The following is a 19,418-nucleotide window of genomic DNA, read 5'->3' as shown; positions in this document are numbered from 1 at the left end:
TGCTCGAAAATGTCCTGGTAGTTGGCTGTGTTGACTGTGGACTTCCAGAATCCTGTTCTTCCAACCTCATACAATTGGAATGGAACAATTAAAAGTTAAATCCCTCCAGGAAATGTGTTGTCCTGATTTCATCATTATAACTTTTCTGCATAAACATCACACAAAGCAAACAAAACTATGTAAATTAAAGGGCTGTTTTATTTTATCTATTTTGTAAGGTTTTATTTAATGGGTCCGCTATTTTCAGAACACCCAGGTCATCAGCAATGGCAGCACACAACATTACAATTCAACCAAGACTGAAAAGACAAAGGGGTAATTAAACACTGATGGATGTAATGGATTTAAAGTTAATGCATTTACTTCAGGTTAGAGATAAATGAAAAAGGGATTTAGCTGCATTCTTTGAAAATATTCTATCTAATTATTAACAGTTTCAGTGAAATTAAAAACAATGGACGCACATAAAACATAATGCTGTCAGAAAAGGTGTCTAATGGACTAAAAGCTGCGCCACGAGTGGCACGAGGTTGATTTACTTGTGCTGCAGCCACTGTGATTAAATATGGTTATCAGCATACATTTATCTTTGTCATAACACTGTGAAACTCTCTGCATCACGCTGATTGCGAGTGTCACCCTCTTAATTACCTCTTACTAACTATTCTCAAAAAGATAACCTGAGTGTGATTAAATTTAGCACACCTGCTCAATAAGGATGTAATCTGGCCTTAGATAAGCTCTTAAAAGGCCGGTCATGCACAAAACAGGATGATCACTGTTAACCCCTGTAAGTGCAGATGAAGGGACATAATACTCATCACATGTGATTATGTGCTTATAGAATCATTCTGACCATTATTAGAGGGATTTGGCAAATGATTTATCTGAAATACTTAAGATTTGGCCTGAGGGTGGCAGCAGAAGATAGGTCAAACTAAGGAAGTCATTGCTCTGTATAAAGGTCCTTTTGCACATTTGAGATTCAATGAGGCAGATTCCAATTTAAGCTAATACCACTGAGATTGCATTTTTTATACTGGGATTAATCTCTTCCAATAAAAGGTAAAATCCAGGGAAATGGGTAAAAATATTATACTCTGACACATAGTGGCACTACTGTTAATACCTATGTTAGATATGAATGAATATCAGGGATATGCTATTTGTAACATTTGACATTTCTCTAAGAGGATCGCTAGAGATTTTATCCACAGACTTTACCTGAAAAACTCAGCATAGTGCAAATGTATTCTTGCAGATGCATGTTTGGTGCCATCTGGTGACTTCAAGCTTTGGAGTTTAAGTGTTCATAAACATAACCGAACAGCTGGCATGATATTACCTGTGCTGGTGAAAGGCTCATAATGCAAAACATTCTTAATCGGGAAGCATTCAGAGATACTGTAGATACTGTACAGTTCCTTGTTACATAAAGTCTTGTTTTTGTAAGCGATGGGGAAAAAGGGAGCGCCTCTTCCTCGACTCCCTAATCCTGTGGGAGCAGAGTAAGCATTTAAGACTTAGATGTAGACGGTGTGTTGAAATGTGTGAGTGATTTTAGGAGGCTCCCACTAGAATCTGTTGCTTGCCTACACCTGCAGCAAAATAACCAGTTGAGCAAGGCCTTTAAAAATGTAATTTATTTTGAAGCAAGATAGAACTTGAAGTATTTCACATGCTAGTAATGCAGTGGTTCATTTAACAAATGTACAAGGTAATCAATTAGACCATGAGATATAGATAATTAAAAGTTTAAAGAACAAAAAATGAATGTTTAATCTGAGAAAAATCTTTTTCTTGTTATCAAATTCTCTTATGTATGAGTTGATGATAATCAAGCAGTGTTGTGTAATTAATTAATTCATATGTTTTTATCTGCACCTAATTAAAATCCTTGATGATTTCTTCGCAGCAATTATCCAATACCATGTGCCAAAACGTCTATTTTAGATTAGATTTTAGAATTTTCCAGTAACTAATGGTGTGGACACACCTGTGTTTGAACATGTTCTGTGGAGGTGTAATCACACAAGAGACACTCTCTCCAGGACCTGAGGAAAAGAACTTGACGCTGCTGTCTGGCACAACACTGGTGTGAAACTCTAAAAGGTAAATATAATAATCACCCTAACAAGAAAATATCACTTTGTTATGATAGATTTATTGCATTGAAAAGGATTCATCAGTACTATGTTTTCTCTTCCAAGTGTTTTTGTGATGTTACCACATCTACTTTTCCTTACAGTAGTTCTCTCCAGCGAGCTGCTATAGCTGACAATATAAAAACAAAGATGTAGCTCACTTTTAAACCTTTGTTTCTTCTCATCTGGCCATCGACATGAATACTGGTTATGTTCTTTGTGTAAATGAAGAGAAAGCACAAACTTGTTTTGCTTCACAGAGTTTGGTAAATGACAATCCTTGCATCTGTTGGAAGATCTACCTCCCTGAGCTTTCACTTATAATTCTCTTGCAGTCAAGATACTGGAAACCGCAGAGGCTGTGTTTGCCACACTTAGCACCAACAGAAACTGCACCATAGAGATAACCAATGTCAGTGGTAGCTACTGTCTCATTAATCCCAAGTAAGTATGCAGCTGCATTAGCAAGCTTACATATATTTGAGATCAAATCCCAATGGGTGAGACACAGAGCATTTCTATTTACCTTGTAGCACAGTGATGTTTGACGGTGGATTTATGGCAATGTGATGAGCATTTGAAAACGCCATGTAATTTAATTTTAATTTTAATTTCCCATTTGCTTCAAGATGCATGTTTACATTTGCTGTCAGATAGACAGAAAAAAACAAAAAAACAGAACCTTGCAAAAACTATTTAAACTTTTTTACATTTTGTCATATTACTACCACAAACTTTAATGTATTATATTGACACTTTATTTCACAGACAAACACGAAATAGTGCGTAATTGTAATGTGGCAGAAAAACAACCCATGGTTCGCAAAGATATTTTCAACAAAATATCTGTAAAGGGTCAATACTTATTGCACTTATCACTGCAATTACAGCTACAGGTCTTCAGGGGTGTGTTTCTACCAGCTTTGCACATCCAAAACCTTCTTTCCAAAGATGCTCAAGCTCAGTCATATTGGGTCGTATAGAACAACACCACAGATCTCAATAGTATTTAATTCTGGATTTGATTGGAGTCTTCTAATGCATGAATATGCTTTGATTCTAAGTGTTTATATACTATCTTGTTTATAGATAAATGATGGATCATCTTTCCTTTATGCACAGCTTGTATTATGAATATATTCATATTATTCATACAAGTCTCAATTGTTTTGCAACCTCTAACAGTATTTTTAGCTCCATCCATCCTCCTATTAACTGCACGTATTACAATATAAACACTTATTAACATTTATTAGATTCCCTGTCCCTGTAGAAAAAAAAAATACCCCCACAGCATGATGCTTCCACTACCATGTAACATGGTAAGGTTTGCAGATTCAGACCAGAAAGTTCAGTTTTGCTCTCATTAGACCAGAGCACGATTCTGCATAAGAATACTGTGTCCCATACATGGCAAGTGGCCAACAGTTAATGGGACATCCTGTTGTCATATAATAAACCTGCACACAGCACTTTTAGATTTTTATTTGTAAAAACTGTAAATACCATGTATCCTTTTCCTTTTGCCTTGTAATTTTGTGCTACTTTGTGTTGGTCTAAATTTGCAATCATGAAATATAAAAAGCTGTCAATACTTTTGTAAAACACTGGTAATGTGAAACAAGTGAATCACATAAATTAAAAAAACAGGACCAGAATGCATATTAAGTCTTTTGCCATGTGTGTCATGTTGCTGCATTTGTCTAGGTTTGTCATGACAGGCCATAGTTTGGATGGGTGATTTTCACATGTGACATTACATTGCTGAGAACATCCACCGATCTATCATGCACTGATGTATACTCCCTTGTTGCGCATTACATGCAGGTGGAGTCACTTTTGCTTAGAAGTCCATAGTAGTACACTTCCAGTCATATTCCATCCATCAGTGTACGCTGTTTTGCTTCGGACAGCACCAATTCTCTGACAGAGCATCACCAAGCTTTAGGAAACTTTGCTAAGTGTTTTCTTTTTTTAAAGCTTCGTTGGAGAAATGTCCTAAATACTAATTTGTTATTTGTTCTTATTTATAGGGTATATATGGCAAGAGGCTTTTCTTACCACCCACCCCAGCTCACAGTTCGAACCCAAAAGACAGAAGTTTGCTCCTTCACAAAGGATGACAACACCGCCACCGGTGCGGTCGGCCTGCTAACCTACGATTTGTTCCACATGCAGAACCGGGTTTGTTCCGAGCGTATGGCCGTCATGTTCTCCGTGCCTTTTGACCACAACATTTACAAGAACCGGCTGGCTGTGGGTGTGGTCGAGCATTCCCGGGCCTGTGACAAACATCTGTACGACCAGATGTATGACGGGAATGATCTCAGCAATTTTGCCCACTCCGAGGCAAACGGGTGTGGGCTTGAATATAAAGCAGCATATGTTGATTTAATAGCCACAATGTCTACAACAGGCAAAGCCATTATTAAAGTGGAGCTGTATGATAAAATGGGCCGCTAGTGTGCAGGCGTATTGAGTTTTTGTGTCCCTAGAGAGAAAAGAATGTACTTGACCACTTGACCACTGTTGTCATCTTGAAATAAAAAAAAAGCTTTCAGGAGAGGAAGAGTGATTTTGCTGTCATTTGTATTTTGCGTTCGCTGAGAGATATCAATACCTGACAGCCAGCTCATTGATTTCCCATTAGCTAATGTCTTGGACTCATGTATGTTGTACTCTTTCTTCTCTTTGATTATGGTAGTAAAACATTCAGACCCAATGCTTGTGTTGCTTTGTGTGGAGTATGTTTTCACTCTGTATGCCTGCATTATTACTGATGAACAGTAATTATTATTTAATCTCTTATCTGGATCTATCCAATTCTAATGAGCGGCAACAGATGGAAAGGCAGCATAGATGTTTTTTTAATCGCCGCAATCACAACACTGTTCTTCACTGGCTAGAAGACTGTTCATCTTGCTCGATTGTGCAAAATTTGGAAAACAACAGATTTAGAGTAAAGAGGATCCAAAGATGTGTGCCTAGACTTGTATCATTTGCTTTTTTTTTTGTGTCGCACAGTAAAAGAAACAAACAAGGTTCTCAAACTGCTTCTGTCACATAGATTTCATTAAATAAAAAACCCAGGACAAGATAAATGTGTAGATTTCATAACAAAGACATCCAAGTGTAAAATATTAGAGATGGAGCCAAGGAAGGGTGTGGTTATTTGATCAAACAGGGATAAACCATACTTATGTTCATTCATTTTTTTTTTCATTTATTGTGTGCTCAAGCTTACTAATACATATACGTGGAAAGAAGGTGTGTCTGTTCTAAAAAATTTAGAACAGACACACCTTCTTTCCATGTATTATGTTATGTTGCAAGAGGGAGGGGGGCATCCCAGAAAAAGGAGGAAAAAACAGCACCTCCCAGTCAGGTGTCTTTTCCCACTTCTCCTACTTTACTCTCGGAATACTTGGACTTTGTCAGTAGGTAAGTCACAAAAATCACTAGATTTTGGAGATAAATATGTTAAATTTTTTAGCTTCTTAAGAAAAGTGTTTGTTTGATAGGTATTTTGAGTGTTTTGATAAATATCATTATTGCATAACCGTATCTTTAATACATTAATACAATGTGGTCTGTGCTGAAACAGAGTAAGGCAGCAGTGCAAGGTCTCATGCATGTTTTATATTGTAACAAGGGCAGTTAACAAGATTCCACACATTTTTTAGATTAAGAGGACTTGCTCACAACTGGCTGCATAGTTATTTAGAAGACAGATGGTGGCATGTAAATAATCATGATTTTGAGTTTCTAAATGTGCCATGTGTAATGCCACAGAGTCAAATACTTGGTTCATTATTATTTCTGTTGTACTCATGATTTATGTTTAGTCTAAAATCTGTTTAAATTTGTTGATGACAACCTTTTTCATAGAAAAGGCTATTTCATCAAAGAATGAAAACAGATTTCAGACCAAACATAAATCCGAAACAGCTTCTGGATACATTGAAAACAATAGTTTTATGCTAATGAATGATTTATTTCCCTTAAAGAAAACCAAAATGCAATAAATTTGGAAACTGCAAATCTTGTAAACTCAGAAAAATCCAAATAATTTAGATTTAATTGACAAAGGTGAGGATCCTGGAAATCGCATGTGAATCATGTTAACACCAAAAAACAAAACTTCACTTTGACTTTTCATTTTATAAACCACAATGAGGTTCACTTTGTATGTTGCTAAATAGAAAAGGCTTTCAAACTAACCAAAAAACAACAACAGCCATGCCTTTCATGTTGTCTGATTCAGGTATCTGACATCTGAATTATTTTTGTTTTACGGGGAGATCTCATAATTGTTGCAGCATGGCGGAGTCAGCTGAAGCTGTGGCAGCTGATGTAGCCTGCAAGAGAAGCGTGTTGTTTGAAATCTCAAACCTCACCAATACCTACTGTCTTATCAGTCCCAGGTAAGGAATGTGTTAATCTCTAGTATATTCAAGTTCAAATCTGTCAGGATCTGTGCTTTGTGTGTCTGTTGGTGCTTTTACTGTGCTCAGCCCCTAGATGGCGTGGAATCTGTAGGAGAGGTGACAGGTGTTTGCTATTCCCCTGATTATTCTGCAGAGGACTATTTAAGGAGGAAGTTGCCAGCAACTCACTGCCAGAGTGTTGTCCTTAGTGGTACTACTCAGCCACTTTACCTTTGCCTTTGACCTAGCCTTGTACACCAAGTAACTTTGTCTTTGTATCCTGCAGGTTTCCTGAACCTGATTTTGCCTTGCATTGAGCCTCTTTCTTCCAGTCATTAAATAATACTTTAAAGGATGAATTAGCTTTAGTCGACGAGCCTAAGACTTTGAATGGGTTGATCAAGTTAGCCGATAGACTAGATAACCGAATGAGGGAGAGAAAAAGATCCAGAATAGAACAGAGTGCAGTTAGGGCCCATCTCTCTAGCCCTACTGCCGAAACTGGTCGCCCCATGCCTGCTTCACACAATTCAGGTATTGAACCCATGCAGATCGGGCGTACCCAGCTTTCCCCTGAGGAAAGACTAAGACGCCGCCAAGCTAATCAGTGTTTTTACTGCGGCTCACCGGAACACCATCTTGCTAACTGCCCTGTTCATCCTTCGGGGCCAAAAGGGCTGGTCCGCCAGTAAGTGAGGGGAGACTGACGGACCGTTTCCTTACTCCCAGACTTAGTTTACCTGCCACATTAATTTCACACCGTCCTTTTCAAAACCTCTCTGCTCTTATTGACTCGGGTAGCGACCAGAACCTCATTGATCCGAGGTTAATTAAAGAAGCTCAGATTGAGACTGAGCCACTTCCCACGCCTCAAGCTGTTTCTTCTTTAGATGGCAAAAAATTACCTCGAATCACTCATAAAACCAAACCTTTGACTTTAATCCTGTCAGGTAATCATAGGGAGGAGATCTCATTTTTTGTGTTTCCTATCGCTTTGAACTCAATCGTTTTAGGTTTTCCCTGGCTCAAGAAGCACAACCCCCACGTGAACTGGACTGAAAGCCGAGTTGAATCTTGTTCCACCAACTGTCTTCCTTCCTGTTTGCAGTCAGCCATTGCTTCACAACCTTCCAAGTTAGCTCCTACTGGAGATGAGATTTTTGACCTCACTAACGTTCCTCCAGAATACCATGATCTCAGTTTGGTTTTTGGTAAATCTAAAGCCCTATCATTGCCCCCACATAGGCCCTATGATTGTGCCATAGATTTGCTTCCTGGTGCCCCCCTGCCAACCAGTAGACTCTACAACATTTCTGGACCTGAAAGAAAGGTTATGGAAGATTACATAAATGAGTCATTAGTAGTCGGGCTAATTCGTCCCTCTTCATCTCCACTCGGAGCATGGTTTTTCTTTGTGGGTAAGAAGGATGGTTCACTCCGCCCTTGTATTGATTATAGGCGATTAAACCAAATTACTGTTAAAAACAAGTACCCTCTTCCACTCCTTTCATCAGCCTTTGAACCAGTCCACGGTTCCACTATATTCTCCAAGCTAGATCTCTGTAATGCATATCATTTAGTTAGGATCCGCCAGGAAGACGAGTGGAAGACTGCCTTCAAGACCCCGTTAGGTAACTTTGAGTACCTAGTCATGCCTTTTGGACTAAGTAGCGCACCTGCAGTATTCCAGCCACTCATCAATGACGTACTAAGGGACTTTTTGAATGTTTTTGTTAACCTTGATGACATCTTGATTTATTCAAAGGACATTGAAGAACACACCCGTCACGTCCTCCTGGTGCTACAAAGAATTTTGGAGAACATACTGTTTGTTAAAACTGAAAAATGTGAATTTCACAAGAAATCTGTCACATTCTTAGGATACATCCTGGAGGGTGGACAGGTTCGCTCGGACCCGGAGAAGATCAAGGCGGTTCTGGAGTGGCCTGTCCCAGATTCCCGCAAGCAGCTACAACGGTTCCTTGGATTTGCAAACGTCTATCGTCGATTCATCAAAAACCTTAGCCTAATAGCCGCCCCACTCACAGCCCTGACCTCCACAAACATTGTGTTTTCCTGGACACCTGAAGCCAACAAAGCCTTCCAGACATTAAAAGAGAAGTTTTCTCAAACACCCATTTTGGTTCATCCTGATTCCTCCAGACAGTTCATTTTGGAGGTCGACGCCTTGGATACAAGAGTTGGAGCGGTGCTTTCTCAGCAGTTTACCACTGATGGAAAACTCCACCCATGTGCCTTTTTCTCTCGTCGTCTCACAAGCACAGAACAGAACTACAATGTGGGGGACAGAGAGCTCTTAGCTATAAAGTTAGCTCTCGAAGAGTGGAGACATTGGCTGGAGGGTGCTAAGCATCCTATTTTAGTATGGACCGATCATAGGAATCTGGCCTACTTACGATCAGCCAAGAGACTGAACCCACGCCAATCACGTTGGTCAATGTTTTTCTCTCGTTTTGATCTTTCTATTTCTTACAGGCCTGGCTCCAAGAACGGCAAGCCGGACGCTCTTTCCCGACTTTACTCGTCGGACTCCACTGAGAAGGAGGCAGACACCGTTGTGCCGTCCCATTGGGCTTTTGGGGCCCTAGTTTGGGAGGTGGAGAACCTTGTAAATAATGCCCTAAGAAACGAACCGGACCCAGGTACAGGTCCCCCCAACAAGAAGTATGTTCCCATTTCCGTGAGGTTCAGGCTCATCCGCTGGTTCCGCACAGCTAAATTCGCAGGTCACCCAGGGGTCAGTAGAACCATCTCACTCATCTCTAGAAGATTTTGGTGGCCACAAGGATGTCACTGAGTATGTTCAGGCTTGATCGGTTTGTGCCAGACAAAGGTTGAGCAATCAGCCTCCCTATGGGTTACTACAGCCGCTCAGTGCGCCTAAACGTCCTTGGTCTCATATCGCTCTGGACTTTGTAACAGGTTCACCTATATCCAAAGGGAATACAGTCATCCTCACTATAGTAGACCGTTTTTCTAAGTCCTGTCATCTTGTGCCACTAAAAAGACTCCCTACTGCTTTTCAGACTGTCCCGCTGTTGGTTCAACACGTGTTTCGCCTTCATGGCATTCCCTAGGACATCTTGTCAGATCATGGTCCCCAATTTATCTCTCGTGTTTGGAAACAGTTTTGTTTGGCTCTTGGAGCCAAAGCCTCCTTGACGTCTGGCTACCATCCCAAATCTACTGGACAAACTGAACGTATGAACCAACAGATGGAGTCCATCCTCAGATGCATGACCGCAACCGAACCTCTCAACTGGAGTGTTTATCTCCCCAGGGTTGAGTATGCTATCAATTCACAAACCTCATCTGCTACTGGCCTCTCACCATTTGAGATTTCCCTCGGTTTTCAACCTCCTTTGTTTTCAGCTGACGAGAAGGACATAGGCATAGCATCCGTGCGGCACCACATATGCCGTTGTAAACGGATCTGGGCAAATGCTACCAGAGCTCTCCTTCAAACAGCTGACCAGAACAAGAAGTACGCTGACCGCTAACGGCGGCCAGCTCCTACGTACCAGCCTGGCCAAAAGATTTGGTTGTCCTCTTGAGACATACACTTGAAGGCTATGTCTAAAAAAACTGTCTCCTCGTTTCATTGGACCCTACACCATTGACTTTGTCATCGGTCCATCGGCTCTTCGCCTACGCCTGCCTTCCAGTCTACGCATCCACCCTGTATTTCATGTCTGTCAAGTCAAACCTTTTGTCTCCAGCACATTTGTATCTTTAACTTCAGAAGTTAAAGTTACAAATTTTTTAATTCTAACTTATCTAAATAAGGAAAGGTTTATTGTTATTGAATGTTAGTCAGTGAGACAGAAAGGTTTTTTTTTTATAGATTGTGTTTAAATATCAGTTTCAACTATTTATATTTTTGTCCTGTTTAGAGCTTACCTTGACAATGGAGAGGTATTCAATCCCCCTCAACCGACAGTACGCCCCCTAAAGACAGATGTGTGTGCTTTTACCAAGTCTAGTGGAAAAGCAACCGGTAGCATTGGCGTCCTGACCTACGATCTCTTCGAGAGGTCTAAGAATGACTACATTGAGACCCTGGCCATCCTGTTTTCAGTTCCCTGGGACTACAACCTGTAAAAGAACTGGTTTGCGTTGGGCATCTATAAAAAGGGTCATAACTGCAAAAAGGATTTGTCCAAAGAAATGTACTATGAGAAGAAAGAGCTTGAGCATGGCTTTGTCAGAGGGGAGGCCAATGGCTCACGGATCAATTATGTGGGTAACTACCTTGATATCAAAGCCACAATGTGTCCCATGGGCAACGCCATCATGAAGGTGGAAATATGGGACAAACTTTTCACATCCATGGGACAGCAGGCTTACTAGAACCCATTTCAGTTGTAGAATACTTCCTCACAATTTGTATTTTTCTGCAGACTTGCTCCAGTTCAGTGAGCTTGAATGCTTTTAACAGATCTGTTGTTGCTGACATGTGTCTGTATGCCTTGGTATTACCCTTCTGCTTAAGATCGGAGTTTGTTTGTTTTTTAAATCCTGCCAGAAATATCCTCCCTTTATAGCAAAAGCCTCTCTGTATTTCTACAGCATTCAGTTTTAAACTGGCATCTTTAGAAAAGGAAATCAAAGGGTGACTCACTGAAGGATAAGACCACATAGCTTAATGAAATACACAGAGCCCCTGTCTGGATTTACCTTGACATTATTCTTTCAGGAACAAAATAAACCTTTTTGCTGAAGCTAATTGTGTTTCTCTGTCTGCTGATTGGGGTTAAAAGAGTGTTTAAAAAAAGATTGAAATGTTTTAATGCGAAAATATATATTTTTTTTTAGCATGCCTTTCATCCAGGGTGTGCTTTGTGTGTTTACAAGGTCTTGAATACTTAAAGGTGGGACTCAGATTTGGACTGGCACAAAAATAGAGTTTTTGGTAAATGCATGGGTTTACAGTACAATACAGTTATAGCATAACTTTAGATAAAGAATTTAAAGTATTTTTTCTGTTTATATGTTATAGGGTAGAAAGACTACTGTTAAGGTGGTGATTGTGTAATTATTAATAATCAAAATGGAGAAAAAGTGCATCTTTATTCTAAAGTCTAAAGCAAAATCAATATTTGTCTTTATTTTGTTTTGCAAATCTGTTTGAAGTCTCCATGCCATTCTGTTTCTGGTTTCCCATTATTGTTGCAAGGTTTTTGCAGCATTAACCGTTGCCTGCACAAAGACACGCAGATCAAAGGTTTTGGTTGTTGCTGTTTCATTTGCATAAAAAGCAAACATAATATAGAGGCAGAAATTGGGTCTGTTTAGACTCAATCCCCGAAGCTTTTTTTGAGTGACATACTGAAGATATTGACACATATTTTAGAATTTAATATTTTCTTTGTGTCTCCGACAACTGCTCCTACATCTGCTTTCATATTTTCTATTTTGTAGTTTACCTTGTCCACACCTGCACATGCAGATATGATTATATCGAATAAATTATATTGTACATTATGCGATTTCAATGTTGGAATGAAGATCACTGTAAAACAGAGTAGCATTAGATATTCTACGTATGAAATAGAAAGATTTAAGTAAGTATTTTATCCTCTTTAGAAAAAGAAACGAAGCATGGCGTTTGTGAATTAAACAGGTGCAGTTTACCTCTAAATGGGAAAAGGAATTAGGAAAGTGCAGGTCTACAATCATACAAATCTCAGTGCTGCTGCAACTTAACACAAAATGCTAAAAAACAAGATGAACTGACCAGAAAAGGAAAAATGCGAGGAAAAATCTTATAAATCGTTTACTCAATTACCTGTAAAACATTGTATGTATTGTATGTATCTTGACTGTGTGTACACAGAGGCAAAAAGTGACAAGTATCCATGACGATGTTTGAGGTTAAACTCTGGAGCTTCAATCATGCATGCAGAGATTCATTTAGCAGTCTTTTAATGTTTTTTTTTACATCTTAAAATTAATAGAACCTTTACAACCGAGGTTTGGCTCTACATTGCACAAAATGCTCTCAAACAGTGCCATCTAGAGGCCTGGTCTGACAAGATATGTAGTTCTCAAATCTCAAATCTCAAAATCATAATGTAATGTTTGAAAAGAAAAAGGTAAAACATGTTGGGTAAAAAATAAGTAATGAAAATGATATATATATAGATATGTGTATATATATCTATATATATATATGTAAAGAGTCTTACAAAAAGAAGTCAGTGACTTTTCTGATGAAAGTCTGTTTTCTGTTTCTGGAAGTACTGTGTCATTCTGTCTTCTTCAGCTGCCACCAGCTCCAAACATGTCCTGACATCCAGCAGGGTCTGGTTGTCTTTGATAGTTCACCCTGTGTGTGACCTGATGGGTGACAGCCTGGAACAGAGAGTCCGCCGCATTCCTATAAGTTTCATGTTTCCATTGTTAGTTTCATCTCTAAAGAATCCAAATCTTTTAGGCCAAGCTGGGGTTTCAGTGATATGCACACTTTTTTCTGAACACATGCAGGATCTATTTCATGATTTCTTCACCTAAAACGCAAGGGCCAAAAGTTATGCTTTTCCTGGCTGGATATAGAAATCAACTCACCAGGTTAGCTTGTTATTTTGAAATCGATCGGCCTGCAGAGAAACACAGATGTGTATCATGTAATAGTACAGATAACTTGAGAAAAAAACATTGTCACTGTTTTCTGATCTCAATATGTTTTACATTTAGAAGATTCATTTGGATCCTCTGTACCTCTAAAGTCAGTGCTTTTTCTTTAAAATGTTTATTGGACAGAACAATTTGTGCAGTTATTTTTTAAGTTTGAAATTTTGTTATATTTTGGCTTTGTTAATTTTGACCAGACTTAAAGAGACCAGGCAAAACGACTGTAATCATTGGAAAAATTTCAGAGGGATCGTTTATTTTATCTGTTCTGTTATTTGTTCTTGTCTGTCTTTTTTCAATCTAACATTATGTTTTTGGCTATGACCTAGATGCCAATGCTTTTCTTGACAACTTAGCAGTCATAGCTTATTATGAGGAGATGTCAATGTTTTGTTTATTACTTTAACACTTTCTCCTTAGTTCCTGGTTGTTTATGAAATATTTTTTTGCACATTTAAGACCTGCACTCTGTTGCTTGGCATAATGCTGTCTATCCACTAACACATACAGTATTCAGCTGTGAAATTAAACTGTCCAACCTCCTATGTATCTGTGCTTTTTAGTCATTATTTTTATCTTGATCAAGAATTGAATTCTGTAATTGCTGATTTTAATAATAATTTACTAACCATAAGGAATCTTTGGCAATATATACATCAAATACATTCAGAGCTTCCCTGAGTTCTATCTGACCAACATCATCATTAGTGTGACTACCTCTACAAAAGCATGAAATACTGTATGGTAGTTTGGAGCATGCAGGCCAGTGTTAACACAATGCCAAGAAGGAAAGACATCAGAAATTATCTGCAATCAGCTGTTGCTGCCCATCAATCTGAGAACAGTTAAAATGCTATTTCCAACTAAGTTAAAGTTCCTCATTCTACAGAAGAAAAGGTTATTTAAAAGTGTAAAACATTTGAGATAGCTGCCAATCTTAGTAAGAGTGGATTTCCCAGCAAATTCATGCTCAAAGTCATACAGTGCAATTGTCAGAGTAACTGTAAAGAACCAAAGAGCTGCATCTTACACTCTGCTGGCCTCAGCTAGCACAGTAAATGTTAGTTTATGAAAGTATACTTGAAAAAATAGACTCAATAAGTAGAGCTTGTTTTAAAGTGCTTAAAAGCCTCTTCTGGCAACACATCTTAGGTTTGCAATGTTTCACCTGAATAAAGCCAGACAACTTAAACTAAAGTTGACATGTTTCTCAATAATGCACCAACTGTCAAACATGGAGCTGGTGATGATTGCCCTTGTTTTGCAGCTACAGAACCAGAGCACATTGCACTCATTGAGTTGACCGTCGACTCCTCTGCCCGCCAAAATATTCTAGGCTCAAATGTAAAGTTATCTGCCCAACACGTGAATCTTGGCCCAAATTGGGTCATACAACAAGACAATGATAAAAAACTGGGCAGCAAATCTATAAACTCATCACTAAAAAAGAAAAGAAAGTGGTTTTACTCAAGATATATTTATTGGGTTTCACAGACATGCTTACAATCGCACTAGTAAATGTTACAGGGTTGTCTTTCAAATTGCAAGAAAAGGGACTTCGTGATTAATAAGAATCGAGTCCCCCCTTGGCCTCAAAGTATGAATGAAAACGTTGGCCTGACCAGTATGATAACAACCAACTGGATCCAGAATTGCAATGTGGGTTTCTTGTAAGAAAGCTATCTTGGTCCTATGAAGTTTAAGATGAGAAAAGACCTTTCTCCTGGTTTAAACCCTTTACATTCCAGCTTGTTAAATTAAGATGATTAGTCATACTTTATTTTAAGATAAATATGTGAGTACAGCCAGCAACAACCCAGCGAACGAAGCAATGGAGCTAAGTGACTAGCACTTTTATTTTCCAGATTTTTAAAGGTTACTAGAGTGATGGTGGCAGTAACAAATTCCCTCTCCCCTCTTTTCCAACTCAGTACAGCTGCTAAACCAATCAGCAGCAAGCTTTGCAAAACAAACATCTCATAAGAACTGATCTTCCAAGTCATAATGGAGCAGACAGAAAAAAAAAAAGGCAATGCTCCGGCTTTTAACAAAAATGTGATACCAATAACAATACCGGCACCTCGAAAGCCAGCATAAAACACTTAATTTTTGCACATTGTAATAAGGACACAGAATAGTGATTTAACTCAAGACTGAATTGCAACAGCAACAAACAAAAAAACAACAATCTTGATCTGTATGTAAACCAAACTGGGATACCCATATTGATTGTATGCAAAAGTCTCAAAGCCAGGAAACAAGTCAGCTTAGTTTTTGTTCACTTAACTTCTTCATTTGAAACAGTTATAGTGAAGGGTATTACCTTTAGTGGTGTTGGTTGTCCAGAAGGCTGTGGTCAACCTAGCAAAGGTCCTAAGCCCTGGCAACGCCAGAGTTCACTTCCCATATACACTCACCGGCCACTTAACTAGGTACACCTTTCCAACTGCTCTTTAACACAAATTTCTAATCAGCTAGTCACATGGCAGCAACTCAATGCATTTAGGCATGTGGACATGGTCAAGAGGATCAGCTGCAGTTCAAACCGAGTATCAGAATGGAGAAGAAAGGTGATTTAAGTGACTTTGAACGTGGCATGGTTGTTGGTGCCAGACGGGCTGGTCTGAGTATTTCAGAAACTGCTGATCTACTGGGATTTTCACACACTACCATCTCTAGGGTTAATAGAGAATGGTCTGAAAAAGAGAAAATATCCAGTGAGGAGCAGTTCTGTGGCCGCAAATGCTTTGTTGATGCTAGAGGTCAGAGGAGAATGGCCAGACTGGTTCGAGCTGATAGAAAGGCAACAGTAACTCAAATAACCAGTTGTTATAACCAAGGCATACAGAAGAGCATCTCTGAACGCACAACACGTCAAACCCTTGAGGCAGATGGGCTACAGCAGCAGAAGACCTCACCGGGTGCCACTCCTGTCAGCTAAGAACAGGAAATTGAGGCTACAGGTTGCACAGGCTCACTAAACTTGGACAATAGAAGATTGGAAAAACGTTGCCTGGTCTGATGAGTCTCGATTTCTGCTGCGACATTCGGATGGTAGGGTCAGAATGTGGCATTAACAACATTAAAGCATGGATCCATCCTGTCTTGTATCAACGGTTCAGGCTGGTGGTGGTGGTGTAATAGTGTAGGGGATATTTTCTTGGCACACTTTGGGCCCCTTAGTACCAACTGAGCATCGTGTCAACGCCACAGCCTACCTGAGTATTGTTGTTGACCATGTCCATCCCTTTATGACCACAGTGTACCCATCTTCTGATGGTTACTTCCAGCAGGATAACGCGCCATGTCATAAAGCATGAATCATCTCAGACTGGTTTCTTGAACATGACAATGAGTTCACTGTACTCACATGGCCTCCACACTCACCAGTTCTCAATCCAATAGAGCACCTTTGGGATGTGGTGGAACGGGAGATTCGCATCATGGATGTGCAGCCGACAAATCTGCAGCATCTGTGTGATGCTATCATGTCAATATGGAGAAAACTCTCTGAGGAATGTTTCCAGTGCCTTGTTGAATCTATGCCACCAAGGATTAAGGCAGTTCTGAAGGCAAAAGGGGGTCCAACCCGGTACTAGCAAGGTGTATCTAATAAAGTGGCCGGTGAGTGTATCTCCTGGAATTGCTGTGAAAAAAACTTAGTAGGGCAGCCACTCTCTGCAGTTTCGGGCAACCCGAGAATGCGTGTTTTGACGGCAACTGCGGTTATCCAGGTCAATTACTTTAGCCTTTAGTCTGGCGTTCTCATCCTGAAGAGTGGAGCAGGTATACTCCAGATCTAATACTCGCTGGCTTAAGTGTTCGGAGGCAAGCTCAAGTGAGGAAATGCGTTGGCCATCATCGTCTAAGGAGATCTTATATTGCTCCAGTTTGGAATCAATCTCGTCAGAGGACAACTTGAACTCTGCGGACAGCTTTTGGCGATGATCCTTAAACAGTCCTTTAATGGCGTCAAGTGTTAGGGTAGGAGTAGCATTGGGGTCCTCTTTGATGGCAGCTTTCTGTTCTTTAGGCGGCATTTTAAGTCCACATTATCAGACCGAGTAACTATACCTATTCAGTTTGTGAGAAGGACGGCATAGATTTGAAAGTATGAGGGCTAAAGAAAGTAAAGAGCAAGAACACAGCCGGAGCACACTCACTTTACGTCTATTCCAATGCTTACCCGGAAATGACAGCAGAAAAGAAAGTGTTCAAATGGCCTAGTTAAAGTCCCGACCTCAATTTAATTAAAATGCACCAGTGGGATCTTAAGAGAGCTGTGCAGAAATAAATACCTGCCAGCCCTAATAAAATGAATCCATGTTGTTTAAAACATTTTAGTTCCTCCATGACAATGTGACAGATCTCTACCTTTATTGCTGATAAAATCACTTTTAAATCATGGTATTTACTTAGTTTGGTTGACCTATGACCTATTCAAAAATCCTAATTTGGATGAAGGTTTCCTCTTTTAATGTCTGTGACAGTCTTGGTGTTTTCTTTTTTTCTCAATCTCTTTGTCAAAACAGTGAAGCTGACCTTCAGTTTGGCCTTCTCCTTTTCCATCATCATTGGACAACTTGGGAATCTTTTTGCGCCACTTCACTCAAATTTTCAGCTGGCGGTCAAAGAAGGCTGCTCCAACTTTGCATTTCTTTGAGTTTATTCTGACTGATCGGGCAGCAGTTTTGATGTCAAACTGACTTGAATGTACAATCATCAACTGCCAGCGTGATGTCAGTCAGCTGAAGGGTCAGCTCCAGCACAGCAGAGCCAGCTGCCTGGCTCACAAACCAACAGAAAAATTAATTACTTAAGTCAAGTTCAATAACTCATCAGAGGGTGCAGTTTTTAAATTTTACTATACCTGACATGTGTAGAAATTCCTATATTAGTTACTGAGGAAAAGCAGATTGCAAACTGATTGTATAAATGTATAAAAGTAACTGAAGTAGAACTTATTCATCAATGCAACATCAATAACTTGGCATGGTGCCTCCAAGATGCTTTCACTAATGCTTTATAAGGCCATGAACCTACTACTGCCAAACTCAATGCCAAAGTCCTCTATGCTGCTGAATTTGCCAAACAAGCAGCAGTCGACGCAAAGATGCCTGCAGATGTGTCTGCAGTCCTTCCGACCACTCCACCGGATCTCTAGAATGAAATATTCATCTACTTGCATGATGAGAAAACCCAGAGATACCTAAAACCATCATTGTATATATGTAGTATTTCACTGGTCAGTGCTATAATTGCTATTTAAAGGTAAGCCTTGTTTATCACAGTTACTTTTTTAAGTTTTAGATTATTACTCTGTTTATAGATGAGGTTATAGGCAAGTATTTTCTTACTGTTATTTCAAGATGTATGAAGTTTCAAATATCTGCATTACGATACTTTTTTTGTACAAAATGGGTAATAGGTTTCAATATCTGATATCTAATAAACGACAGTGAAATTACTTAGTACTCATAAATAGTTTGTTACAATTGTGCCTAAAGCCACAAGAGGACAAAGTGATGCATTCTAGAGTTTTATTTTCCATTTACGTTTTGTTGGCGTGTGAAAAACACACATATGCTATTTTGTGATGACAACTGATGTGATAAAGCTAAAAAAATATATGCATCCACATCTTGTATTATACTACAACGGTTGATGTGTAGTTTGTTGTAACAATAGGGAGGGACACAACACTGGATGAGATCAGAGAGAGGAGATGGGGGTGGTCAGGATGACCCTATATCTAGAGAGGAAGAAAGGTCACTAAACACACTTTCCTACACAACCCAGCCCAGCCTGACACACAAGCACACACTCACAGGCATTAGACAGAGGCCCACAGTGCAGTGTGTGTGTGCCAGATGAGGGTGTGATACATGGCTGCTGTCACGGCTTCCTTGACTACATCAGGGCTCACACAGCACAGAAACTGTAGCACAATATACAACTCACTGAATATATCACGAAACACTACCTGCAGGGGCTGGGGTGGGGAGGTGGGGGCAAGGCCATTTGTGGTAGTTCATCAAACCCTGCTAAAGTTAAAATGGGACTTTCAGCAAAATGATGCAATCCTGTTGGTAAATTCTATAAAACCTGAGTTAGACTCAGACTGTCTCTTGTATGAAACTTGCACGTTTTACCATTATTTACCCTGCAGTCGAGTAAACAACCAGAAACTGTC

The 19,418-nt window shown here is 39.6% G+C and overlaps 1 protein-coding gene and 1 pseudogene across 1 annotated transcript; both read left to right on the top strand.

Moving 5' to 3' along the window:
* Positions 1-2,078: 2,078 nt before the first annotated feature.
* Positions 2,079-4,866, top strand: LOC124863338 (bryoporin-like; the record flags this gene model as incomplete). Its single annotated transcript, XM_047357677.1, has 3 exons — positions 2,079-2,112; positions 2,480-2,588; positions 4,178-4,866. Coding segments are annotated over 3 exons (573 nt in total), but the record flags the coding sequence as incomplete, so codon positions are not given.
* Positions 4,867-5,579: 713 nt separating this feature from the next.
* On the top strand, positions 5,580-13,770 carry LOC124862405 (annotated as a pseudogene).
* The last annotated feature ends 5,648 nt before the right edge of the window (positions 13,771-19,418 follow it).

The sequence above is a fragment of the Girardinichthys multiradiatus genome, chromosome X (genome assembly GCF_021462225.1).
Source record: "Girardinichthys multiradiatus isolate DD_20200921_A chromosome X, DD_fGirMul_XY1, whole genome shotgun sequence".
In the NCBI taxonomy this organism is placed as follows: domain Eukaryota; kingdom Metazoa; phylum Chordata; class Actinopteri; order Cyprinodontiformes; family Goodeidae; genus Girardinichthys; species Girardinichthys multiradiatus.
This window is presented reverse-complemented; position numbering and strand designations above follow the sequence as displayed.